Source organism: Pomacea canaliculata, linkage group LG14, assembly GCF_003073045.1.
Source record: "Pomacea canaliculata isolate SZHN2017 linkage group LG14, ASM307304v1, whole genome shotgun sequence".
Taxonomy (NCBI): Eukaryota; Metazoa; Mollusca; class Gastropoda; order Architaenioglossa; family Ampullariidae; genus Pomacea; species Pomacea canaliculata.
Window position 1 is genome coordinate 2,749,926 of NC_037603.1, and position 27,379 is coordinate 2,777,304.

At 39.1% G+C, this 27,379-nt stretch overlaps 3 protein-coding genes across 3 annotated transcripts; 1 reads left to right on the forward strand and 2 right to left on the reverse strand.

Moving 5' to 3' along the window:
- Nucleotides 1–210: 210 nt before the first annotated feature.
- Nucleotides 211–5,638, reverse strand: LOC112555159. Its single transcript, XM_025223412.1, has 8 exons — nt 4,965–5,638; nt 4,384–4,494; nt 3,334–3,580; nt 2,944–3,047; nt 2,237–2,384; nt 1,765–1,965; nt 1,094–1,323; nt 211–721 (listed from the first exon to the last, which is right to left on the reverse strand). The coding sequence occupies exons 3-8, from the start codon at nt 3,541–3,543 to the stop codon at nt 517–519; spliced, it is 1,098 nt and encodes a 365-aa protein (XP_025079197.1). The 5' UTR covers nt 3,544–3,580; nt 4,384–4,494; nt 4,965–5,638; the 3' UTR covers nt 211–516.
- A 102-nt stretch (nt 5,639–5,740) lies between these two features.
- LOC112555160 (guanidinobutyrase-like) lies at nt 5,741–12,274 on the reverse strand. Its single transcript, XM_025223414.1, has 7 exons — nt 11,967–12,274; nt 10,534–10,659; nt 9,672–9,856; nt 8,842–9,042; nt 8,172–8,316; nt 6,734–6,828; nt 5,741–6,139 (listed from the first exon to the last, which is right to left on the reverse strand). Exons 1-7 carry the CDS (start codon nt 12,139–12,141, stop codon nt 6,032–6,034), a joined length of 1,035 nt encoding a protein of 344 aa, XP_025079199.1. The 5' UTR covers nt 12,142–12,274; the 3' UTR covers nt 5,741–6,031.
- Nucleotides 12,275–12,932: 658 nt separating this feature from the next.
- Nucleotides 12,933–26,564, forward strand: LOC112555158. The gene is made up of 11 exons (XM_025223411.1): nt 12,933–13,153; nt 14,059–14,770; nt 15,247–15,490; nt 15,758–15,852; nt 16,025–16,110; nt 16,600–16,683; nt 16,863–17,014; nt 17,441–17,524; nt 24,075–24,219; nt 24,641–24,735; nt 25,225–26,564. Exons 1-11 carry the CDS (start codon nt 13,145–13,147, stop codon nt 25,421–25,423), a joined length of 1,905 nt encoding a protein of 634 aa, XP_025079196.1. The 5' UTR covers nt 12,933–13,144; the 3' UTR covers nt 25,424–26,564.
- The last annotated feature ends 815 nt before the right edge of the window (nt 26,565–27,379 follow it).

Genomic DNA, 27,379 nt, shown 5'->3' on the forward strand with positions numbered 1-27,379 from the left:
ATCTTCTTTGGAGCCATGATTGAGGATTATCTTATTAAAATAAAGCACAACAATCACTAAATAAGAAGGATGCGCACAGGTAAGGAACGACTGATCGTAATTGTCTCGAGCGCGAATGATTACATGCTGGTCGGTCACGTGTGGTTCACGTGGCTGTTCGTTATCCGAAATTTTGTTCGCTATCGGAGACAAATTTTTAACGAAATTTTTGTTCGTTATCCGAAATTTTGTTCGCTATCCGAGACAATTTTTTAGCGAAATTTTTGTTCGTTAACCGAAAAATTTGCTATCCGAGGCGTTCGCTAACCGAGGTTCCACTGTGTGTGGATATCAAGATCTTGTACTAGTTTGTTCACTCCGCAGATTTTAACAACAGTTTTTTTTTAAATCATCATCATCATCATCTGAAGTTCCACTTTGACGCCTCCTTGTGATTTGAGCTCTCGCTTCATCCCTCACTTACCCCCAACCCACCACACCCCTTGCCCAACCTCCATTTGCTCCTCACATACACACTCAACGTCTACTTGTCCACGCATGCTGCCGTCTGTCCATGACGATGTTCACCTGCGGAGACGACAGTTCATGGCGGGCGTCCAACATTCCGACCTGTTCAGTCACAGATGTTAAGGTCAAACTTCGAGGTCGCCTACCTGTCTCCTGGCATTCCCGTTCTTCGTTGCTGTGTTGTCGCCGGAACACTTTGACGAGAACCCATTCTCTGGCGAGAACACAAAAGGCAAGACTGAGAACTTCGCTTTAGAAAAATAATTAATTAGTCACATATTAAAGTGCCTATGTAACTACGTGAAATATTTACTTGCTACCAACAGATTAAAGCTCATCAAGATACACATTTCTTTCTTTCTTAATAATCAGCTCTTTCACGAAGATATCATATGATACCGATAAGAGCGAGTGCAGTAACTACAGTATCTTACACAATGAACTGAATGAGAGCACAAAGGATTAAAAAAAGAAATGAACATTGTATGTATCAGTTTCCGTATAAAATAAAATCTTAGGTCATCGACATTATGGAGTCTTGGGTGTCTCATTTTCTCTCTCTCACACACACACACACACATATTACCTGTAGTTCCGACTGCTTCTAATAAGAATGATAGGATTCACAACCGTGCTAAGGTTGCCCATGGCATACCCCAGGATGTACAATAAGAATGGCGCCCGCCAGAGTTCGATAAACTCCACCATAAAGAACTGGAAATCAACTGTGAGGGCAATTGCAATCGGAAGGTAGGAAAAGATGTAAAACTGGCATGCAAACATCACGGCGTTGGTGCGGGCCTTGTGTTTGAAAACCTGTGAACATCATTAAAAAAAATCAAAGAAAGATATTCTACAACTTCAAAAATGTATGAAATTGTCGCTTTTTAAATATAACTATATAAAGAAAAACAGTTTTAAAAAACCTTTCTCTGTGGGGCTATGGTGGGGCTATGGTGGGGCTTGAAGATAAGATGGACGCCACCAAGCGAGTTAAACCAAACGAAAAGACATAATGTTGCGCAGCTATCCAAATAATATGCTGGATACTGCAGGCCCAAGGGCCATCTAATGGAACCAAGGTGATGGATGTACACAGTGGATAAAAGATATCCAAGATATCCAAGAGCAGAGCCTGAAGTGCTCCGTATTTCAAATGACCAGGAGAAAGCGTTGAAGACTACACTAAACTGAAGAAGAGTAAAATAAATAAATAAATCAATAAGTAAATTAAAAAAATTTAAAATGTGTCATTACCTGTCGTCTATTGTCTGTGTGTGTGTACGCCATCCACTCATGGGTGACCTTTCTGAGGGTTTTCTGCGCCACACCAAAGATGGTGGCGTTAAGAACCAGCAGGACGAACATTCCAGGGAAGAAGTTGCCCAGCAACAAGAAAGCCACCCAAGGACCCTGGGCCACAGCAGCGAAGTTGCAGTCCGTTTCATTCGATCCGTGCTGCAGCAAAAAAACGTGGGACACCACCGTTTACAAAATGATTGAATAAATAAGGATGAATATAGGATGCTTCTGCAGTGAAGAACTGAAATCGAGTGGCGACTAGTTCATCTTATAAAGGACTCTATTTTCGCACAGTGTTTTGTTATCGACACCAAGATATGTGTGCGCGCCATGGGGGCATCTACATGTAGAGGAGAAATTTCACAGTCTGTTTGTCTTTGTGTCTGATCTTCACTGCCTCAGGCCAGTCGTTTATTAACCAGCATACCTGTTGCCTCAATACAGCAGTGTTCAATCCCAGGGGAAGTGTAATTGTTAGCACGAAGCCATATAACCATGTAGTGCCGAGGACGACAACCACACGTCTCTTTGTCACGAGCTCCGTGGCCCTCAACGGAGCAAAAATGTTGATGCACCTGGCAATTAAAAAAAAACCAACAAAACTTTCAAATAAATTTTTACAATGGATTAGTTGTCAAATTAATGAGTTGTGCTTTGTACAAAGAGATTATTAATTTTAACCACTTCTCCGCTGTTCTCAAGATTATGTTCTAAACATCACCACCACCGAAGTCAAACCAGTGATGCCGTATCTTTGGAAACGTATAATTAACATAATCTCCCAGTTGTAAACATTGTGTGCAGCCTCTACAGAAATTTCGCGTGTATAAATCTCACGTTCTTCACGTGCAGTCCTGATGTCAGCGTGTTTGACCTCGTGTAAACTGTCCTTTACACTCATGCGCACTGACAACGAGCTGGAATCATTCACTCAGACTTGTGAATAGTAATCTATCCAGTTATAAGAAGAAATATTCACGCTCTTAGAAACCATTTAATAAATAATGTTTAACAAATGGTACTAGAGTCATCAGAAATAGAAAACTGTTTACAATTTCTTGGGTAATGTTGGAGTGTGGGATCTTTTTGCTGTCGTCTGGGAGAGGGAAATGTTAATCATAAAAGATCGGTCACCTCTCGACAGTCAGGATGATCAAAGTAAACAAGGCCACCAGCGGCATTGACACCGTGAAGCTGTTGGCAGTCATGCAGGGGAGAGAATACACATCCCCTAGCATCTGCAAAGAGATCATGAAGTAATCGAGGAAAAAAATCGTTAAAAAAAAACGTCCCAGCAAGAGATAACCCACCTGAAGCCCTCCCCTCTCTTGATATTCAACCGATGCCTTGTCCGCCAAACACACACTGGTTTTAACAAGGGAAAAGAAGCTGTCTTGAGTAACTTCCCGCTATTGTTATTTAAAATACCGCGAACATCTCCCACCCCTTAGGATCTGTAAAGGTGTGTAAAAGTTTGTTTCAAAATTTTCCCTCTATCACCTTAGTAATTTCAAATGTCGCTACCTCAAAGTCGGCCAACAGGTGAAGTGGAATCGTCAAGGCCACAGAGATATCCGCAGCTGCCATGGCAACCATGAGATAGTCCTCAGATGTCGTTTCTTTCGTCTTGCAGAGACTAGCCCCGACGAGGACGACGTTGAAAGCTAGTGACATCATCATCACCACAGACGAAGTCCCGATCTGCAGGGCGTCCAACACGACACCTCTGCTCATTGTGACTTCCCAGTGATACCTGGCTAAGTCCTCATCCCTGAAAATAAACAATAAAAAATAAAATTCAGCAGAGAATTAAAATTTTTAAGGATTTGGTATTTTCTACACACCTAAAATATTTTGTGTCATTGCAAAATTTGGAGACACTACGCATATTTTACATCTCGATTTGTATCGTATTGTATTGTATCGTATCGCATCGTACTGAATGTATTTCATCACTACCTGGGCCACAAGCTTTTGTCGAAATGCTCATTAAACAACACAAATGTGACTCAGTTCCGCCAGATAAGCTCTTTGCTTCCAAAATCATAAAAAGGAAAGAGAGAGTGAATTAAAACATTTCCATTCTACCTCAGGCTCGTCTTTGTTTACCTCCCCAATAATGGCAAACAAACAAACAAACAAACAAAAATTTGTGAAGGTGTTCAAGCGGTTGTTTTCAGCGCCATGGGTCGCAATGTGTTGCTGATTATCACGAGTAACACAGTACTTGTTCAATTTGCAGAAAAACAAAACACATGGACATTCAAGGACTGACCCATCAGTTAAATATAAACACTAGAAACTGCATATAAAATATAAAGAATGATCAAATAATTATGTTTTAAAAAATTTCATTAATACAAATACAAAAAAGCTACATTAAATATTACAATGGTGACATTTCTTGGGCTTGGCTTCTAGTTTCTTCAAAATGCCATCACAAATTCACTACACGTTGAAGAATATACAGTGTAAAATTTAGATACATTCCTAGCAGGCTTCTGACGACGACGACGACGACGACGACGACGACGAAAACGACGACGACGATGATGATGATGATGCACAACTTACTTGACTGCAGCACAGTCGTGGTACCTGCTCGGCCGACCTTCTGGATGCGAAAAGAAGCTCTCTGAAGCTTAGCAGGATGGGTGACCTTTCTTGAGTAAGTTAGAGCACGTTCTGTGATCATAAACACGATAAGAGCTTACAGGGTAATTATATGAGAAAAACTTACCTCACTCTTTTCAAATAAGGAAGTTAGTGAATGCAAATGAAAACAACTGAGAACCATTTTTCTTCTTAATTTGAAAATCTTAAGACCTCGTTAGTAGCTTCCTCTGTTTCTTTGAGAAAAGAGGCTTTCTCCGGCAAACGAGGGCCTATAAACAAAAGATAAAAATAAATCGATAACTTTGTAGAATAATGATGGCTGGCTTGTCCAGGCAAATACTATGGGATTAACGCACTAATTTCGGAAAATTTGCTGATAAAATGTTGGAATTGTTAGCAGGCGAGAGCACAGATAGTCAAAGAGTGACAAAACTTAAATGTTGACAGAAAGAGAGAAATACAAACAGGCAACAGACAGGAAAGATGAAAGGAAGAAAGACTGGTTGACAGGACAGACTTTTACAGTCTACATCTCTCACCTGTGACAGCTTCGATGATGATGACGAAGCGCTAAACATCATGCCGGAAGTCTAGTTGTTGTTACTGACGCAGATGACTGTGCGGCAACCAGTTACGATCACCACCATGGGGCACTACTTACACCTGTCTCCATCACGGGCCGAGAGTAAGGAGTGTGTGTGGGTGGGGTGGGGTGTTTGACCCTTTGCTGTCGTTCTCACCCCCTCCCCCATCTCCAGACGAGGCGGTCGTTAACGTTCAAACAAACTGTCACTAACATCTCTGCAGCAACGACAATGCCACATTGATCTGTGTTTGTTCCCCTTCTCAACACTCTTCACATGCTCTTTATAATTTTAAGTGCTTCATTTGCTTTCAGAGCGGGATTGTTGATTTTAAACCCGATCAATGTTACTGCTACGTGCTAACTGCGAATTTAAACTCTATCATTATTTTTTCAACACCACATTCGTAGTCATTTTGACAGAGCAAGTCTGTCACACTGTATGCAAAGCTACAAGTCGTATATGGAGTAATTTTGACAGAGCAGATCACAAACACTGTATGCTAAGCTCAGAGGTAGGAAAAAAGGACAAAGTAGTACGCGAACAAGCAGACGGACGGATGGGTGAATGAGTGGTGTGTAGTTGGATGTATACTTCAAAGAGTTTTGAAGAATGTTTGAACTTTGAGATACTATTCTAATCACTGGCTTCCATCGTGTAATTCGTTCTGGTGGTCTAGAGGAAGCTTGTTAAATTGTCAACTTTTCAAGAGGTCAGGGGGAAAAGATCCATTCTCCTTAATATCTTTATTTGTATGTTCATTTATTATTTGCATCGAAATCTCATTTTAAGAGATTATCCTGGGTTATAAAACGAATGGAATCGTAGTGGTCTCTTCAGGTCACTTGTTCTTGAGTGTTTGGTTCATGTTCGTCTAAATCATACAGAACATGGACAGAGTTGTACATGGTACATGAATGTTTTGTTCGTCTAAATAATACAGAACATCGACATATTCAAACAAGGTAAAGTCCGTTTTAAGACCTTATTCTGGGTTATACAAATGGAATCGTTTCTCCCAGTTACTTGTTCTTGACTGTTTTGCTCAGCTGAACAACACACAGCATTTCAAACAGCAAGTTGGCGGCTGTCAGTGAGGTCATAGAACCGACATCATATGGAGGCGACACCTGTACACAAACAACAACAACAACAGGTGAGTTTTGCTTATCGCACACTGCTTTATATATATGTAAAACGCCTTATATTTATATGGTAAGTGCATAGACATATACACACTATATTAAAGAGTTTGAATTTTTATAAATATATTTTCCTTTCTTTTTAGGGTTATATTTAAAGTAATAATCAAAATCAATATCAACATTTTTTCTCTTCCTAATTCGAGTCTTGTTTGTCTTCTGAGGAAACGTGCAATCACAAATTTACACTTCAATGTCATTCTTGACCGGGCAAAGTGTGCTGGAGCGATTAATATTAATATAGTTTTGTTTTCCTTGCAAAAGGACAAATTTGTTAAGGACACTTACACTTAGAATGCACTTAGAAGCAAGAAGAACCCCAAGAGGAAGTGTGAAAAAGCAAAGAAATTTTATTTATTTTGTTTGCAGTTTTATCGAGCTCAGTGTAGTATAGATAGAAATGTGTTTTCGCAGCTTCCGTGTATTATATGAGCGTTCACTGGACATGAAAACAATGAATTATTGCCCGAGGAAGAAGACGATCCTACGGACTTGCTGCAAGATGGTGCTAATCGATCTCACCTCCACCAGGTCCGCCCCCACGATGTTGAGGCCCTGACACCCGTGGATGATCTCGAGAGCCTGGTAGATTGTCAACCCCGCGATCTCAGGAGTTCCTGCAGATGAAACGGAAACGAGAAGATGATAACAAGAATATTTTAAGATGATGACAACGACGAAGCATAATAGAGAAGTGGATAGACGAGTTGTTAGAGGCCTGGCGTCCAGACCGAGAGGCAGGCCGGTTCAATACCCGTGTGGAGCATCAAATTTTCCTCCAGTCGACCTAGCTGTCAGAATGACTACCGAACTCCATAGTCAGGGGAAGGGAATATCTCCCCAGAGGATCTATAAGAAAATTTTTTTTTGTCTGGCCTTGCCAAAAGCGGAACTTGAAATTCAATAAATCGAGGAAATTTTTTCATATCAGCATAAAGTTGTATTAGGCGAATCATATTACTGCAAACTTTGAAGGACACGCAAGGAACCTCCATTATGGAATCGACACAGTCGAGTGCATGGCGGGACAGACGTACTCTTCTTGTCCGTTGCCCGTGTCGCGTGCTCCGATGTGAAGGACAGGACGACCGTCCGCATGGTCTGCGCGTGAGCACAGACAAAGTTCATTATCATTATTGATGTAATATTACATTAAAGCAAGTTGTGGACACAATTCACACGCGTATGGCGATCAGGGGTCGCTGGCAGCCAAGAGACTGGACAAAGATATCGAGTTGTGCGACACCTGCGGCCTTTCCCTGCATCTGAAGACAGTGCCAGGCATGCTGGGATTGTACACGTTGCAAAAGTGTTAACACACTGTGGCGAAAATATGGCTGTACTAAATACAGAAGGCTAATTTTTAAGCTGATAATTCTGTACGGCCTACGAGTGATGTTATTAATATTCAAGGGGCCTTTGGCAGAAAAAAGTCCCCGACCTTTCCCATACTGTTGGGGAAGGTAAGGTAGCGACAGTGAGGTGTGTGGGTGGGTGGGTGGGTGGGTGAGCTGGTGTTTTATGCCGAGCCAGCAACTAAGACTACATCATGGCAAGGCAGCCCGCCCCGAAAACAGATGCCACATGCAGAGAAAGAACAGCGTGCCCGAGACGAGAGCTGAACCCAGGACAGCCAGCCCTCACAGTTGACAACCCTGACTAGTGCTAGCCGTTGCACCACCGGAGCACCTCAGGCGAGGGAGAGATGGGTACCGCGCCCACAAAAAGGCGTCCCCGAGAAAACACTTAACACCTCACCTCCCAAAAACCTTTAAAAAAAATATTAGGGGCCGATTTTTTTAATAAAACCTGAAAGACTATAGTCTTTTGTGCATAGTTCAATTCAATTCAATACAACTTTATTCATCCATAAGGGCAATTATAGGTATGATGACATAGTGTTTTCTTGTCGCTAGCTTTGTTTTCTTTTCGACACAAATTCTAAACTCTTGCAGTTTACCTGTCCCAGGTGCGAAGCAGGGGTCAAGGCTGTCAATGTCAAACGACAGGTAGACAGGCCCACTTCCCATCATGCTGCGCACTTCAGTCATGAGAGGTTTGAGGGATTTGTTCCAGCAGTCCGAGGCCGGAACTACCCGGAAGCCCTGCAAAAAGCACTCGTACATTGGCGAGGAGGCAGTTTACAAACACAGCTTCTCACAGCCTCTACATCATTTGCTTTTGAATCTTCTCCACCCACAGACAAGGTGGATAAATGTTTTCAACCACCCGAGGCTTATGTCGTGTGGCGACTATAACATAAATACTGGCTTTATATAAGAAACAGTATTGGAGAAGAGTCTGTGCTTACTAAAAATAAATTATCGTCGAAACATTGTTAGCAAGCTACATGCAACCCAATCAAACATACATATCGAAATATTTTTAAATATACAGCAAACAAATGATGCGACTAATGTGGATGTCGAAATTCGCAGCAGACGATAAGCGCCTCTACTTCCAGGAAAGCGGGAAACTTCGTCGGCATCAACATCGCCTTTTACTTTCATAGATATTAATTCTGCAAAATGTCGAACAATCAGCCTGCAGTGTAACTGCTCGGTGGACCACTGGTAGTCATGCACTTTGTAGGCCCATGTAGCTGAGTTGAAGGCTACTCTACAGCCTACCTGCTCGGTGGACCACTTGTAGCCATCCAAGTCATAAGCTGTGCCTCGCAATCCGATCTGTATGACCCGCCGGCCGTCCAGACTGCCATACTCGAAGGCGCGCCGGAAGGGGGTGCCATGAGCGATTTTGGCCCCCAGCATGGTGTCATTGACATCAGCATGAGCGTCCACGTGCACCAGGCCCACCGGGCCGTACTTGTCCTACAGACAGACTACACTTTAACGGCTGGGCTATTGTCATAAAGGAATAATTTAAAAGTACACACAGACACTTTAAAATACAACGAAGTATAATTTAAAATCAAATAACTGGGCTGAGCTCAATACAGGATATTTTCTCCCATACCTGAGTGAATAACATCCCTTTCTTCTCAAATATAAAGCTTCAAACAGAAAACGATCAAACATCATTGACAGCGGGTATGTACGTGCATACCCTTAAGACTAGTCGGTGTTATTATTATTTTATTTTTTATTTATTTATTTTTTTTTTTTATTATTGAGTAAAGCTTTGTGCAAGATACTCTATCCCCAAATCTGGGTGAATATCTCACCCTTTTTCATCTCGAAACACATGCATACAAACATCACTATGTGCAGAAAGAGTTCGACAGCAAAGACGATAGGGGGTAGGGGTTACAGATATGTTTTTACTTTGTTATGACCTCAGTTCAATTATTTAATTAAATCATTTTAAAGTCCGAACTTCCACCTCGTGGTGGGAAAGAATGGCTTATCTCAATTTTTTGGTTCCTTGTCTCGTAAGAGGAGAGGGAAGGTGACAAGTGGAGTGGGTGACACATACACAAGGGTGCATGTCACATCATTACCTTTATGGCCTGTAGGATGGGGTAAGAGATGGTGTGGTCGCCACCCATGGTAAGGGGTACGCAACCGTTAACGATGAGCTTGTCGAAGGCGGCCTTGATCTGCTTAACGGCCGTTGGCAGATCGTAGATGTTCATGCACACGTCGCCAACGTCGGCCACCTGGATGCTGTCGAATGGAATCGTGCCTGCGGCAGGACATACAGCAAACCACGTGACTATAAGTAGAGACTATATATATATATCTTGTAGAGCTGATGCAAGTTACATGTTGTGTCGATACGACTTCAATTTTCACGACTGGGTGGATTTGCACCCGTACGTGGTTGTGCCCAACGCAGCCATTATGGTATTGTTCGTCCGTTCTCTTCTTGCCACCCTCCATAATACTAACCCTGACTATAAAACTGAGCAGAACTGTCAAGAACCTTTTCTGGTCACTTTTCTTTCTCTGAGCAAAATTTTTTAACATTTCCCGTTATTTTATGCACGTCACCTATTGTGCGTTACCTTTACTCTTATTATTATTATTGTTATTATTATTCATAAACATCTATAGCGCTTTTCCAAAGATTTGCTCAGAGCGCTTTACAGAAGTGATAAACAGACCTATCCACATTAAAGGAATCACCAACATCGTGCATATATTCGCATGTAATAGACACGCTCACTTTTACAACAGACACACCTACTCATATATAAAATATATAAAACAATATGGCCTCACAACAAAAGAAGTGACAGAGAAGTCTAGAAGTTTTGTAGTCCTTCTCTCTGTGCGTATGTTTGTGTATGTGTGTGTGTGATAGCGAGAGGTAAGAAAGAAATGCTGTAGACTCCATCAAGTGTATGCAGGACACAGTACCCAACATAGGGTTCGCCTGCCTCAGCAGTGAGGACTCTTGCCGGATGTGACGTGGTCCCAGACGAGCCCCGGATCGATTGGATGTCCCAGAGTCCAACGGCACTCCAACAAAACAGGCATCGAGTCCTTACGGGCACAAAATAAAGGACAGCATTTGTATTGAAGTAAAGGAAATTACTACATTGCTATTTTCTTTTGAGGGGAGGATACCAGAGTACCCAGAGAAAACCCCCGACGGCCATTCCTGCGAACAGGTGTCACATACAGAGTGTCCCGAGACGAGATCTGAACCCTGAGCCGCTCACTGACAAGCGAGTGTTATAACCACTACTCTACCGGGTGCACCACCTGTGAACATTTGTCGCCCTTTCCGTCATAAGCGACGAGTACAACAGTCCTCATATGCTTCCGCCTTGCTAATTATCCCCCTTTCACAGTAACATACCAACTCATTAAAATTTATCATTAACATCTTTTCTGTTGCGACCCACGTTTAGATACGAACCAAAATACTTTTCACAAAAATTAGTGTTAGTTCTGTTAGTGCACCTAACCTAAGGGCACTAGCCACCCAGTCCGCCACGCCTACCCCAACAGAATTATAGCAGGTCAGTTGTCTGCCCATGACATGAACTCTGTATTTCGGTTATCGCTGCAATATTTATAACTTGTAGGTCACGAGATTGTTATGTTCGCACTGTGGACACATGTTCTCTATGTATGAAGCGACTGAATGAAGAGTATGATTATTTACCCCGCTGTTTTAGGTTCTGGATATACGCGAGTAAACAAGCGTGGACTTGAACCTCTCTTGTCTACAATCCTGCCTCCTGCTTTATTCATTTTTTTTTTCGCTGCCATTGTTTTGATGCGACATTCGTGACAGCCATGTGTGAACCAAATAATGGACACAAATATGTCGTTGCTGACACCACCACCGCCAACACCTCTATGACCACTACGACTACAAATCACAGCTGCAAGTTAAAACATTGTCAAAGAAGAAATGAAGGCTACAATGGGATATTTTTGGCAGCGAAACGACTACATCTTTCACCTTCTCAACATGTGTAGTACACTAACTGTGAAGATACTGAACTCTTTGTTTTGAGACCATTTTTTATTTTATTTGTTTATATTTTGTGTCAAGCGCTTTGAGCTAGCCTTTGATAGGAGGGCAAGCCCAATATAAATTAACTTTATTCTTTATTATAATTACTAGAACCAGCAATAATAATAATAGTATATAAATATATATAGAGAGAGTTAGAGAGCCTCTACATTCTCCTCATGCTCTGCTCCACACATGTTTCAGTGGGACCCACCCATGTCCCCCCACCCATGTCCCCCACCACCAAGAACACATCACATGTAAACAGCTCTGCCATAAACATGCGACTGGGTGAGATAACATGGCGAGTGAGATGTCTCACCTTGCGTTGTTGCCTGCACTGGTAAACGCATCATAGAAGCGATGCCGCCACTTCGAGGCATTTCGTTCGCGGAGAGCGGGTAGTTTCGTCGCCATCTTGGCCCGCTGGTACCCAGGTACCGCTTGCAGACCAGGTAGCGGTTCCACGATAGCTTCGTCGCAGAGAAACAGTTCATGGCGACTGGTGATGGAGGTACGACCAGCGATAGGATGGTATATCGGAAACGACCGAACGCTGACGAGTGGGCTGCACTGGTCACGCACTTTGTGGTTTGCAGCTGCGCCGTGTTTTACTCCCCCACGTCAGAATTAAATAAAATTTACAGCAATCGTCGAATGCTTTGAAGATTTTTTTTTCTGTTTTGAAGTTTGGTTTAGTTTCATTCTGTCCGCCATGCATCAGTAGTTATGACTATTGATTTGTTGCTAACCTCAGCTTCGATACTCTGGGTGTTGGGGATAATTAAATTTTGTTTACACTGGCCTTAATTTGTGTAAATCCGGGGTTTAAAATGAGTGCCCGGGTATCAAATGGCTGGGGAAGTGGACATGATTTGAAGAAATATGACTTACGATCGGCTTTTTTCTTGACAAGTTGAACACGTGACTTTTTTTTCAAGCGGGATTTCACTTGGCAGACGTGAGGTTGCCAACAGCAGACGACAGCAGAATACGTTCGGCGATTGTGTTAAAAGAAGTTAAAGGCTGTGGAACCTGTGAAGTTTAGTCGAAAACATTTTCAGTGGATGGAATTTAACTATGTTATTTCTTGTGTGTCTGGTGGTCCCTGTCTAGACTGGGGAAAGCAGACGACAGATGCAGAGTATCTGCATAGCTCCGCCTAATGGCCGTCGATCGTTACTCTCGCATATTTCTATAATCTCTAACACAGTCTTTGGTTATTCTATATCAATACTGTACCTCCACTGTTTAAATTTAAATTTCAAAGAAGTCACAATATTCCTTTTGCTCAGAGACAGTAATTGTGTGTGTGTTATGTGACAAAGATCGACACTAAGGATTCACGGTCAGCTCCGCTTCATAACTTAATACTTCCGGAACATTTCCTAGACGACGGCGTGCAAGATGGCTGCTTACCGATGTTTAGCAGTACTTTAATGCTGCTTTATATTTTTTAATTGTGAAACGGAATTAAGTAAAAGAGAAGCGAGGTTAAAGATGGATCAGGTGAGTAGTTTATTTGTGATTTTTTTTAAAGCACTGCACTTTACAGGTTAACTTAATTTTGGTCAGTTACATCTTCGATATACGCGTATATGGGCTGCAATATCGGATGTTTCGCGTTAAGATTACTCTTGACATACATTGAAGATTGCATAAGATCCTTAAGATTGTGTAACAGTGCATTTGGCACTAGAATTGCGTAGTGCATGACTTTCCGAGTGAAACTAACCCTTGGCACCGTTGGTGTATTCAGATCGATCTGTGCTTAACGTGCGCTCGTGAGAGGTAATATTTGTGTGTGTGTGTGTGGTTTAGTAGCGTAGAAATCATCTCTACATCTATTAAAAAGTCACAGTACACAAACATGGAATAATAATCTTGAGAGTTTTCTTGTTAATTTTATATCCATCTTAATATGCAATATTAATTGGTAGTTGCCGAAGTAAGGGAGATTTAAATACAGCTGACCAGTATTTATCAACATAAATATTTGTGACTTTTATATACATCATACATTTGTACTATATAATAACTATAATTGCCTAAGTAATATTTTAATACAGCTGACTTCAACATAAACAAATTTTGAACTGCACAATTTTCTTAAATTGCTCAAAAAGTATGAACACATGCACAGGCATGCAAGCACATGCATGCATGTATGCATATGCACGCACACTTCTCATAGAGCACTAGGGTATAAGTTAATATTTAATATCTTGATACTTCAGACATGCTTTGGTAACCATAGGTGTGTGTAGAGGCAAAATTAATTGATATCTTTTTGCAGAGTTTATCAAAAGTTATGAGTGCAAAATTATCCTGTTTTTTATTTTAATACAGTTTGGATATTTAATATTATATAATATTACTTTTCATTGTTTTGATTTGTGTGTGTTTTTGTGCAGCTTCTTGTCATCCCTGGTCTTTCAAGCTCATCAAAAAGACAGTACACAGGCAAACTTCTGCGTCGTCCCCGAGCACCACGGCAGCTTCCCCCACTAGCAGTGGAAGATGCTGAAGCAACAGAGGATACCAAGGGGACAGTACTACCTGGAACATATGGACCTAGTGTGTTTGGAGATGCATTCAGCATGTTTGATTTATCTTCTGAGGAAGCTTCTCACAGGGTCTCACCCATCCCTAGTGGTGCTCCAAGTCTTGCATCTCCACCTCCTTCTGAATCAGCACCCACAAGACATGCATATCATTCACCTTTGAGCAATATCACTTCTTTTACTTCTAAGGGTGATGAAAAATATGTGCTAGACCCTATGTTTCGTGGTCAGACTGCTGTTGGGAGATACGTTGATGAACAAAGCCTTGCCAGATCTTTTAAGTTCAGAGGACCAGATCCATTTCCTCTGCGGAACCCAAGGCAAAATCCAGACATTCTGATGGACTATGATTGTGATGATGTTCGGTATTTTAATCCTCCAGCGTTTACTTTGGAACATTTTCTACGGAATGTGGCAGAACAAAAGCATTTAGCTTTACCACAAGTTCGTAAAATTATCTGCTCCAGACATAATGTTAAAAAGCTGACAGATTTGTTGGCAGAGACACATATACACCCCAGGAGACAGACTGAAATACATACAGTTAAATTTGACCCAGAAGGTGAGTACTGTTGTCTGTTTCCTATCCTGCAATTGGTTATCTTTTCATCTTTAAGTTTGAGTGCATAACTATTTCTGGATGTGTTTGCAAAAGATGTGTGTGTGTGTGTGCATTCTTTGAATCAATGTGCTTCTATGTGTGCTCATGTATTTGTATTGTATGCACACTTGTTTGTACATGATAGCATGTGTATCACCTTTTTTGTGATATGTGTGTGTGTTTGCCTGCATGCGTGTGTGTGTGTGAGAGAGAGAGAGAGAGAGCTTGTAAACAAACTGACATCTATTTTCTGAATGAAGGCAATAATCATGCCACTAATAAGAGTAATAAGAGAGATGGTGATAATAATGTCTTTATCCCAGCTGCTTCATTTATATTTAATACTTTATGGTTTGTTAATGTTCGGTTAATTTGGTACTTTATGGTTTGCTAATATCTGTTTATTTTTGGTACTTTATGGTTTGTTAATGTTCCAGAAAAGAATGTACCTCTCTGTGAACCACGTGTTCCTCAGCACCAGTTGCTGTTGGAGATGGCAGCCATGATACGTATGCACATGCGACAGCACATGCAGACTGATGTGCGAACCATCATTAAACCTGCCCCAAAGTACAACCCATTATACCATGGTGGAGATGCAGAGACTGTTCCTCATACAGAGATAATTTTGTATGAAAATGATGCACAAGAACAGGCTACTCTGGCCATGAAGGCCCAACAGTAAGTTGACATGACAGACTGCTTTTGGGGATCATAACAGGAGTGCTCTGCAGTGGCGGGATTCCTGGACAGAAAAGGAAACCTATTTATTCTGTGTATTATTTTATATACCATTAATCCTAGCTCTTTTATGACTAAAAATGATTTCTTTTGCCTTATTGATGCGGGATAATTAATTTTGCATATCAGATGGGTGTTTTAACATTTAGGACACTGATGTGCAATAATATGGCATATTATAAGATGGATTTGTGGTGATGTCTACAGAGAATCAGAAGCACCAGGAAGGGATGCAGTCATTCACTCAGCAAAATCTCGCTACTTCCAGGACTCATCCAGAGAGAGAAGTTGCTCCCCTTTTGGTAAATGTATTTCTTTTCTCATTTCTTTCAAGAATCCCACCCAGGAAGAAAGATCTGCACATAATTGCTAAGAGAATTATTCAAACTAAAGAATTGTATTATCATATTTTTCTGTTCTGTTCTGGTGCTATTATGGCTGGCTGCTAACGCTGACATTGGTGTTCCATATCAGCTCCCCCTGAGGAGGGATCTATATCCCCTTCAGAGCTGGCTATCCTGGACTCTCTAATTGCAGGCGGCAAAGCACTTAGCCTAAAGGTAAGGGCACTGGAATAATTAATTCCAATAAAGTCCACACCATAGATTGGTGGGTTTTACACCAAATAAGATTTTTTATAATAGCAAATTTGCTGTTTGATACAAGATGTACTTTTTGAAGGTTTTTTTAACATATGTAAATATTTAGCATTCAAAGTTTAAAAATACTCTTCTGTTAAGATCAAGCTGCATGAATTTTTCCAGTCATTTCTTATATTAGATGTTGTCTCAAATGCTGTGTTTATACAATGTAACTATGTGAAACTATAGACATTTATATGGAGTGAGAACAAAGTATGTTTAGTACACCCACAAATAGTTCTAATTAAGCTGCAGGAAATCTTAGCCTTTTAAACAGAAAAGAATCAAGAAATTAATGCAGTGTTTTTCAGCTGTTTAAACATTTTTCTGTCACATAATTGTTTCCTATATATACAGTTTATTATTTATTTTATACATTTATTAAAGTGACTTCTTTGTATATTGCAGGCCCATTTCATCGATGCCTTGCCAGACATCACACCTTTGATGAGGACAGTAGTGTACTTAAATCTGTCTTTTAATAATTTCAAGGTGGGAGACATTTTTTTAAAGCTTTTTTCCTACGTGCTTATTAGCCCTAGCTTATCAGTCTTATTCGCTGTTCTGTTTGATGATTTAGGGAATTCAACACTACATTTCTAAAGACAGATAAAAAAATATCTGTTTATTAATTGTTGAGATGATAGAATATCAGCTGTTATGTGTTTCAGTTCTTGCCACCAGAGGTTCTTGACCTTTGGCAGTTGGAGGTTCTCAAAGCAAGAGACAACCCTTTGGTTGAGCTGCCTCAGGATATTGAGCGTCTAAGAAACTTGAATGTCTTGGATGTATCTTATGCTCTCATTACAACTCTCCCTCCAGGGTAAGTTAACTTGCAAGCCTTTGATGTGTGTTCATGGTAAATGAAATTAAAATGATCAACAATTTCCAGTGCAATATAGTTTAAGATCTTACATGACATAATCTAAGCTTAGAAAAAAAAGACACTGAATCCAGAAGGGAAATATCTATCAAAAGGTAACTGTTAAAGTATTTACTTACAGTATATCCTGTTGTAATACTTATTTGCTCTGTTTATAGGTTTTGAATCACTAGATTCTTTTGTATAAATCAATAGCTAACAGCTGTACAATTGTTATAGTCACCAAAATACTACCAAAAAGAATGCTGGAAGCATTCCATTGATTTTGTTTTTCCTCTGTAAAGGACACGGGTTCACCTATGAGGGGGAAATTATTTTTATTATTGTTGTTCTTCTTTTTCTTACCCTTCTCCTTATTTTTTTCAGACTATTCAGTCTTGAAAACCTTCAGCACCTAAATGTCTCTTACAACAGGCTGACTTTTCTACCAAACGAGATCAAATTTTTAAGGTAAAAGGATCTTTTCTTGTCTTTAAGTGTATGTTACTTTCTATTAGATCATGTTTTGTGCATTTAATGATGTTTAATGATACTCTTTTGGCTTTTATTTTTAAGTGATTGCATTGTAACAAGGGTTTTTATAACAAGAAATTTAAATACTCAGTGCAGAAGTCAGTTAATACACTGAAGAATGTTTCTGTTCCCTATTCAAAACAATTCAGTACATTAAGACAATAGCAGCATCGGAAACCATAAGCTCAAGGGGTCCACCAAGTTTGTCTTGATCCGACTGTGATACAGGGGGTCAATCTATCGCAATGCTTGACTCGTGGGGCATGGCGCTGCTGCGCACATAAGCCAAGCTCCACGCTCGCCGAGGCGAAACCAGAGTGCGGGAGATCAACCCCACATATAGGGTCGTGACCCCTAACAATGGCAATGACCTTTTTGCCATGGCGTGCTACATACGACCGGCCGCCATTTTCAAATTTGTGAGTCTATACTTTTCCCAACAGAAAAGCTTCTCAAGCGGTCAATTTCTATACTGATACATGTGTTCGACGCTTCGATAACAGTACGTATAATTTTTATACTCTATATTAACATAGTTATTGAGATTTTAACTACAGAAATGTCCAAATTTAATGCAGAATATCATTCTAACAGAAGAAAGAATAAGAGTACACATTAACGCAATAAATGCACAAGTTTTCCAGACAGAGGTAGAATTCGTGCTCAGCAGTTCTGAACGCTTGTATTTGATAATTCTTTAGCCGTTAGCAATGGAGAGAATTTGGAGCTGTCAGAATTTCCTCAAATTGCGATTACGAAAGTGGAACGTAACAGAGCTTCGGCAGTTCCGTCTGTTTACTGGTACGATAGCGTTAAAATGCCAGGTTTCTTCGGGCAGTATAATATTTTTTTCTCTTATTTATTGTGGGTTTGTTTTTTTTTGTCTTGCAAGTCCTGGGCTGTGTGTGAACTATGCTGATTATTAGGCTCATAACCTTTCATGTTTATTTGTTCAAGAAGCAGTGTTTGTATGGTAAAGGATTTTTGGTGTAAAATGTACTTGCTTTGTCACATATTGCTGATAATGTTGACAGATTTGGTCCTTTGGACTCTTAACTCTGCCTCTCAATTTTATAACTTTTTAGGCCAGCTTAAACGACTTTTTCAAACACCAAACTTTCCACTGCAGCAGCTAATTAAGAATATTTGTCAAAGAGCAGCATAAGGATTGTGTTCCAGTGGTGAACCAAAAAAAAAACTTATATAGATACAGTCAAATCTCCCTACTATGCCACCCCTCTACTATGCCACTCTCGGTATTATGCCACTTTTGCTCGGTCCCGACTATAAATTCAATGTAAAAAAAAATTTACTATGCCACCCCTACTCTCCCTACTATGCCACTTTTTTTGTGACTGTTAAAAGACACAAGTTGTAAAATTCCGTGCAGTGCTCGATTACTAAACTGTATGGTAGTGTGGGACATCGCATTTAGGTGGATGGAACATAGCACGCACACAGGGAGGGTGGAGGCTGGCAATGTGGGGGGTGGTCGCTAGCCGGGTGACAGTCACGTGACAGAGGGAGGTGTGAGGGAGTCGACTAGCGACAGGATTCAGGTGCGCGGATGTGGTTGGGAGGGTGGAGGATGAAGAGGTGAGGGGGAGAATGAGAGGAGACGGCTAGCGAAGCCGACGATTCTTGAGAGCTTTGGACCAGACCTGGGCAAAGGACTCCTGTCTCTGACCGGCCTGCCCGTTGGCCCCCGCCAGTATATATACTATACATACAGTATTAGGTAAAACTGAGTTAACTATATTAGTCCGGCCCTCTAAAACCATCCCAATGTCTCATGCGGCCCCTTGGGAAAATTAATTGCCCACCCCTGCTTTGGACTGACGGGTAACTTGAGCAAATAAAGCCGTTTTTACGAACACTCTCTACTATGCCACTCTCCCTACTATGCCACTTTTGCTCGGTCCCGTAGGTGGCATAGTAGGGAGATTTGACTGTAGCCCATTGACAACTGATTGTGACTGGAAGTATCATTTCAGACAACTTTAATGGTCTTTTTCAACAACAAATCATAATAACTGCATAATGGTCAATAATTTATTTTACTGTTATTCTAGATAGCTGGCTGCTGGCATTTTAAGATGAAAGTGGTCACAGGGTGTGCAACTTCCCACCACAATCTATTGAACCAGATGCAAGCTTCATTAATTAGAACTATAAAGCTGATTCCTCATGTCCTATGCTTCCAGTTCTCCTGCACAAGTCATTAAGTAAGTGCAATTTACTTTTTGATTCATAATATTCATAATCCTTGTGCAGAAAGAAAATTTATGAAGCATGTGACCATTAATGGTCAAAATGACTTCTATGTTATTGTGTGCTGCAGATTTAAGGAAGGAGAAAAAGATAATACCTGAACTGTTTGAACAGTCATTACACCACAGATAGTGTAGCTTTTGTTGTGATGCTGCACTATAAGAGTGTGTTATTATTATACTTTTGATCTTGATTTGTGAAATCTTATTTGCCTTCTATATTTATTTCCATGCAGGTAACTACCAAGAATCTAGCTGAATCTGCAAGGGACAAAAATGTCGGAGGTGGAGAGTGATGACAAAAAATGCTCCCACTCAACCAAAAAGGATACGGATAACTCCGATTAGATTTCGGTCTGTTTTCATTTCCTCTGCTTAATTTTAGGGAATTTTTTTTGGTGGACATCATGTAGGGACACAAGGCTGTGTCCTCTTTCTGGTAAATAGCATACAGTGATAAACAAGTTTTGTACAATAACAATAAAATGTTCTTTAAAAAAATTTTAACAACCTATCAGCAGCTGACAGTTTTAAATGTACTAAGCTGAAAAAAGTTTATGCAAATGTATTCATTTGACACAGGGATGCACAGCTAACAGCGAAGGAGAGAAGGATGCTGAGGAATCACTATATGCTGACCATTCAGTTATGCAGCAATGTCCACCACCATTGCCATACTCTTTGCCACTAGTGGTTGGCACCATCTCAAGGGTGTCCCCAAGTAGCAGCTTTCAAAAAAGGACTGTTTCACCTTTGCCTTCACACCCCCAGCGCCTTCCGATTCCATTGTCTGGTTTTCAGCCTGCCAGCATAAAGACCCATAACCCCTTGGAAGGTAATTTAAAGCCATTTTATTTATAATCATTTTAGCTTTTTTTTCTTCTTACCCTTGGCCAAGAGTTATGAACAGTGCTTTATGAGTTAAACTGGAAGTGGAAAATCCCAGCCTTTTGCCATAGTGAAAAAATTTGAAACAAATATGGATCACATATCAAATAGATATGACAAATGGTAAAGAGTAACCAAAAATAAATGGTATTTTCCAGGCATTGTGAACTATAGCAAAGCTAGCAAAGATCAGTATTTTACATGTTTTCTGCTATTGTGTTTCTTAGGTTAGAACTAAACTAGAGAAAGTTGGGATGCAACAACTGTCTCTTCTGGAAGAGATGAAGAATGATACAAACAACCTTAAAAGGATGTTTACATGGATGGAGGAACAAGAACAGGAAAGGCAAATGACACGGGAAATCTGCCAGAGGGGTTCCAGTCTCCCTTAACAATCAGCAGAAGATGTAGAGAGTCTTGAGGGAGATATGAAGACAGACCCATAAAAAAGGACATGCTTGGTATGTGCTTTTATTCTGATTTTGTTAGTAGGAGGAGTCAAATCTTTTTATCTGATTCCTTTAAAGGTTTCCATACCATACCATTCATTGTATAAAACTAATGAACATGTTTGCAGTACTAAAAAGTAATAAAGGCATTGTTATGGTGGCATTGATTAGAGCAGATAGTAAATTTTCTGTACCCACTTTTGCTTGGTTGTATGAAACTTCCTGAATTGTTGCTGTCTTTTTTTTTGGGGGGGGTGTCTTTAAATACTAGTTGTCATAACAGGTATTATAATGTTGCCCACTGCAATTTTTTTTTAAATGATGTGTATTTATTTTTGTCTGTTTTCAGGAATGCCATTCGGTGATGCGTCGGGCTTCACATTAAAGCATGTAGTGAGGGGCATTCTATCTGTGCTATTTTCAACTGAGTTGGCCTGATCTTACAACTTCAATGGGACTCAAGAACCACCCTTCATTTTACAAACAGTTCAGGTAAGGATTTAAATATTTGACTCTGTGTGTGTGTGTACGGTATATTAATACATGCCTGTCATAAAATAGGACTGTTTGGATTGTTTCTTTATCTTTTAGTTATGAACCTTAACCTTTGACTCTGCTAGGTGCAGACAAGAATTTTCATGAGTCATAAAAAAAAAAACATGACAGGAAGATAAATCAGGCCTGGAGAACTGTCCCTACCTCATTTTATTGTGATTGAATTACATTGCCAAAATAAAATATGGACACATGTTTACGCAATTTCTAGTGACTGTAGTCCTTTAATCAGCTGGTTAACACTGTGTAGAAAGGAATTAAAATGACAGTTTTATAGACATCTTTACAGTTCCCATGTATTGGGATTGTTTTTGAAATTAGAATTTCCAGAGTTTTTCTGCCTATAGAAATTCTAACTGAAATTCAAATGCAGTTCCACTTGTAGTTCCTTTCTGTTTATAACACTTTAAATTTTTATGCCACTTTACATATCAGTATAATTTGCTTGTACCTCTTTTTGTTTCACATTATATTCTGGATTTAGGGTCAGTAACCTACAATTAAGTGATACTTTTTTATGCAGACCTCATATTCTTATATTTGTTCTATTTTTAGATGCTGCAAGAAAAAGTTATCCTGAAGCTACGGATGCTGACTTGCATGCATCAACTTGGTTAGCTGGTGCTAGGGATCAAGAGAATGGCAGAAGGGAAAGGGCTGAGCACAGCCTATACGTCAGTTGATTGTTCTGGGGTGGTGGACAAGTAAAGCTGTGCAACTTTCTACCTACAGTTGTAAAATTCTTGTACATAAACCTGCATATACTAAATCTGGATTTATGTAATTATATAAAACTTTGGTATGTTTGTTATTTACTCTAATCCATTACTATATCATTGAAGGTATTTTTACTCTATCCAATAAGAAATGTGTTGTAGTAGATTCAAAATCATCTATATCTTTACAGTTCTTGTCTAATACCTTCTAAAATTCTTTAACATAATTATGTTTCAAACATTGATGGTTTCTTTTTCTTAGTGATAAAGGTGCAATTTAAAATTTTAATCTGTTTTAAAAGATTGTAGTTAATACCATAAGCTGCAATCCAACCTAGAAACCTTTTATAGTTTAATTTCATGACTTTGATTTATTTTTAGAAATGTCTATTAAAGCATCACTCTTTTTTGACAGCAATTCAGTTCATACTTATCATTTTGATATATTGTCATAGATCTTTGAACCTTTTCTTTGGGAAATGTAATTAGTGTTAAGGAAACTGCAATTTAATTTTAATTGTTTGTCAATGGATACATGGTTTTGCATCGTTCTACAACTTATAATTAAATAACGAATGTTGCATTAATATATCAAAGGAAACATCTTTTATGTATGCAAACAGACAATGCTTTAAAAAAATTTTATATATTTTTAAAATTATTTTTTTTATCAGTTTGCTTTTTATCCTTATTTATGATAACATTTTTACCTTGATAAATGATAAATTGTTTATGTATACAATGAGACAATGCTTTAAAAAAAATTGTATATTTTTAACATTATTTTTTTATTAGTTTGCTTTTTATCCTTATTTGTGATAATATTTTTACCTTGATAAATGATAAATTGTTTATGTATACAAATGAGGCAATGCTTTAAAAAAATTTTATATTAAAAAAAATTTTTTAGTTTGCTTTTTATCCTTATTTTACCTCAATAAACGCCAATAAATGACAAATCATGTTTGTTTGTTTTTTTTTATAACATTTTGCACTTTTGTGCACTCTTTTGCTGCTTGTTATATATATATATAATTATTGCAAAAATACACAAATTATTAATCCATTTGATATTGGTATTTTTTAGGAATTTTGGCATGTCTTGATTTAGAAATATGTAAATCAGGATATGCCGAAATCCCTAAAATACCAATAATCTGAAGATATAAATAGTGGGATATATAAAAAAAAAAAAAATGGGACGTACCCATGAGCCATCAGGGTTGACTAGCGGTCACAAGGGGGAGAGAAGCGTCCCACGCTTGTTTGACAGGTAAAACCGACATGACCCCGTTGTTACGGCCCGGTTTCACTTTCGCTATGGGTCGGACGCCATTTTGCCACATGGCCCCCGGATACTCAAGACATGTGTCCCACCTGTAGCCAATATTCCTTTGCTGCTGGGGAAAATGTGAAATATCCTAAATTGTTAGGACAGGTTTTGAGAGGTGCAGCTGAATTATAGGAAAATATAATAAAATCTCATTATTTGTAGCCTACATGGAAACATACCAGAGGAAGGATTTAGAAAGCCATAATGAAAAAACATAAAAGTTTTTTATTTAATCCAGGAGTTTACTGTTTATTCTGAGTTTCTTTCACAAAAAAGGAAGTTGGAGACACTTAATGTGGAAGGAAATGAGCTACCCGCTCTTCCTCCTGGCTGCCTGCATCTGAGACTGCAAACCATCTTCGTCCGCAACAACTTCATGCATCCTTTATTCTGGAAGGACCACATCAAGCAACAGCCTCAGGTGAGTCTCTATTAGTCATTAAAATAATCTGAAAAGTATGTGCTATTGAGGCATAGAATGGGCACAACTATAGATTTCTGTGTTGATATAACAAATATATTTATGTTCATATAATACTTATATTCATATATGTCCATACAGTGTGTTCATATAATGTACATTATCATAAAAGTGTACATGTTTGTATAATATATGTATGCTCATATTTTATGTTCAGATATAAAAAATGCATGTTCATATAATAAGTAAGCACTACAGTTTGCATATTTATGGTCAATGTGTACTGATGTGTGTTTGTCTACAGTAGCCCTGTCTTACAAGGAGAGTGTTTTGTTTTTGAAAAGAAATACCATTATTTTAACTTGTAATAGAAGCTAGAAATACAATAAAAATATATCCCCTTTTCTTGTGTATTTTCTAGCGTCTGTCTGACCTCGCCATGCTGGAGTTGCATCAGATGGGTCTTTTGGAGAATGTATCCACATTTCCTGATATAGTGCTGCGTTTGATGAGAACGTGAGTTTCTATGCATGTTTGTAAGAGCCATAATGCTTTGGAATGCTGATACCTGTATCATTATATACAAAGGCAACACGTACTGTTCTGATAATCTTACTTGTGGTTAGCATTTTGATATTATATAGAAATTATTTTTTGCTTGCAAAAAAACCAACTCAACAAATTAGTCTAAGAGTTTAATGTAAGATGCATTTTTAATTATGATTATTCGTGGCATGTGGTAAGCCACACAATAGAATAATGTGAAACACCTGCACAACGTTACCCATGGTGCAAAATTTATTCATGACACTAAGTTTTTGGGATATGGCAAGGCATTGGCCATAGGTCTGCAGTCTGCTGTTTTATCAGGTTTGTCTTTCATCTCGCATACAGTCGAATGGCTGTAATTAGCTTGAGATAGCTTTCAGTCATCTGCATAGTTAACCACTTAAATATCTTCATTTCTTGTGTGAAAAGATGAAATCAAATTTTGTCTGTGGACAGGGTGGATAAATGTGACTGCTGTCGAGGCCCACTTTATGGACCAGGCCTGCGAATGATTCGGCCAGTTCCACATTTGTTTGGGGTCAAGCACATTCCCATCATGTTTCACTCCTGTTCACCACACTGCTTGAATGTCTTCAAAGGACTAAGTGGCAAGCAGCTAGTAGAGATTCTGTTTGTAGAGGAGTCCACTACTTGAAGAGACATGTGATTTTAATATCTCTAAAGAAAACATTTTTGCAAGTTTGTGAGTGTATGTGCATGTGTATGTGCATGCATATGTCTACGGCTGCACTGCATTTGTATCTATGTGAGTGTATGCAGCCTTATTCACATGTGTAGTCACCGTTATTAAGATAAGTTTTTACAGTAAACAAAAATTCATTTGACATTATCATCAGATTTGTTTCACAGCTGTCACTGTTAGCAGCTTTCTTAATGAAGTATCAAAAACATTAAAATTTGTCTTCCAGATAATGATCATGCAGAAAGTTAAATTAATTAGACAGTGGTTGGTTCACAGATATCTTAAGCAGAAGAAGATTTAAAACCTAATTTTTTTCAGAATTTTGTGTGTTTGCATGAGAGAGAAAGAGAGGGAGACAAGGAATGGCCATAAAAATTTATATTACTTGAAGTTTTTTAAATTGTAAGGTCATACATTTGTTTCTGAAAATAACGAGAATCGAGCATTTGCTTTTGTTGGCCATTTATTTATTGTCGTTTTGATTGTGTAGATATTACAGTCCACCCCCACTTTTAATTTTACATACACTCAGGTCTACAACACACCTGTGTGGATTTCTGGATGCTTCCATCTTATATTTTCCTTTAGAAGAGAGAAACAAAATGGAAATAGCGAACTTGACATTACGCCGGACACGTGCTCAGGGTGCGAAGATCTCCTGTGCAGGTAGCGCAGGTATCCGCACCTGGACAAGATGTGCAGAATACTGAGGCAGACCTGAAGGTTCTGTCCGATAAGGTGCAGGCGATGATGGAAACGAGTGATATGTTGGAGAAGTACCTCAAGGACATGGAGGCTGAGTTCCGTGGTCTGAGGGACGGGACCAACACCCAAAATCCTGGGGAAAAAAAGGGAGAAAATTGGATTTCTCGAACAAAAGTTTTGTGCGATTCACAAAGTTGGTGCGCGCATTGTCGAAAAACAAAGAGATTAACCGACCTGTATGCAACCAAGATGGTATAACATTGTCTGCATCATTGCTATTCTATCTTTTTCTTAGCATTTCATCATGTGTATATATGTTTGATGTTATCATATATATATATATGTTTGTACCCGGATAACCCAGATTAATAAATATGTAAGAACCATATTTGTGTGATTTCATTTGTTTCTTAGTATTATACATTTTATTAGTAACCCATCCTTTTCATACATTATAAATCCATTGCCTAATCAAACACCATTTAAAATAAAAACGGAGAAAAACGATTACAACGAAGGAAGATTATGGAGAAGAAATGTAGCACGATTGGAGGGGGAGAGAGAGAAGGGTGAAAAAGATGCGATCATTACATTGCAATCGCCAGCTACTTATTCTAATTAGATTCTTTTAAAGACTTGATTATATATATCTTGAAAAAATAATTTTTCAGCGCGAATCAGGTAACAAACAAAACACTGAAGAATGGGAGATAACAAGCGAAACCTTTTTTTTTATGTGTCTTACGTCCCTTTGATTAGTTTCTCCTCTGTCAGTTTGAATGAGTTGTTTAGTGTGGCGTCTGTGCACATACTCAAAATGCTCAGGTTATTAGCTTGAGTATTATTTTAAAAGCTTAACTAATTAACTGAACAACATTTTAATTCAGGTGGACCTTTGAAAAGTTATCAAAGAGACTGGTATAAACTTTACACCAAACTTTGTTTGATTTATGGTTCATTGCTGTTTATTCGTTTGTGCTCAGCGCATTGACATCACCTCCACATAAATTATTTGTTGTACTATTCTGATTATTAATATTTAAGGAAGAGAAAGACAGAGATATAAGTAACTACAGCAAGAAATAAACGTTAAAGCTTTACAAGAATGAGAGAGTTGGAGCCTATAGAACCACCAAGACCATAAACCAGAGACAGGCTGTATTTTGGAATGACAACATGCTTAAAACGCTTTTCATCTTGCAG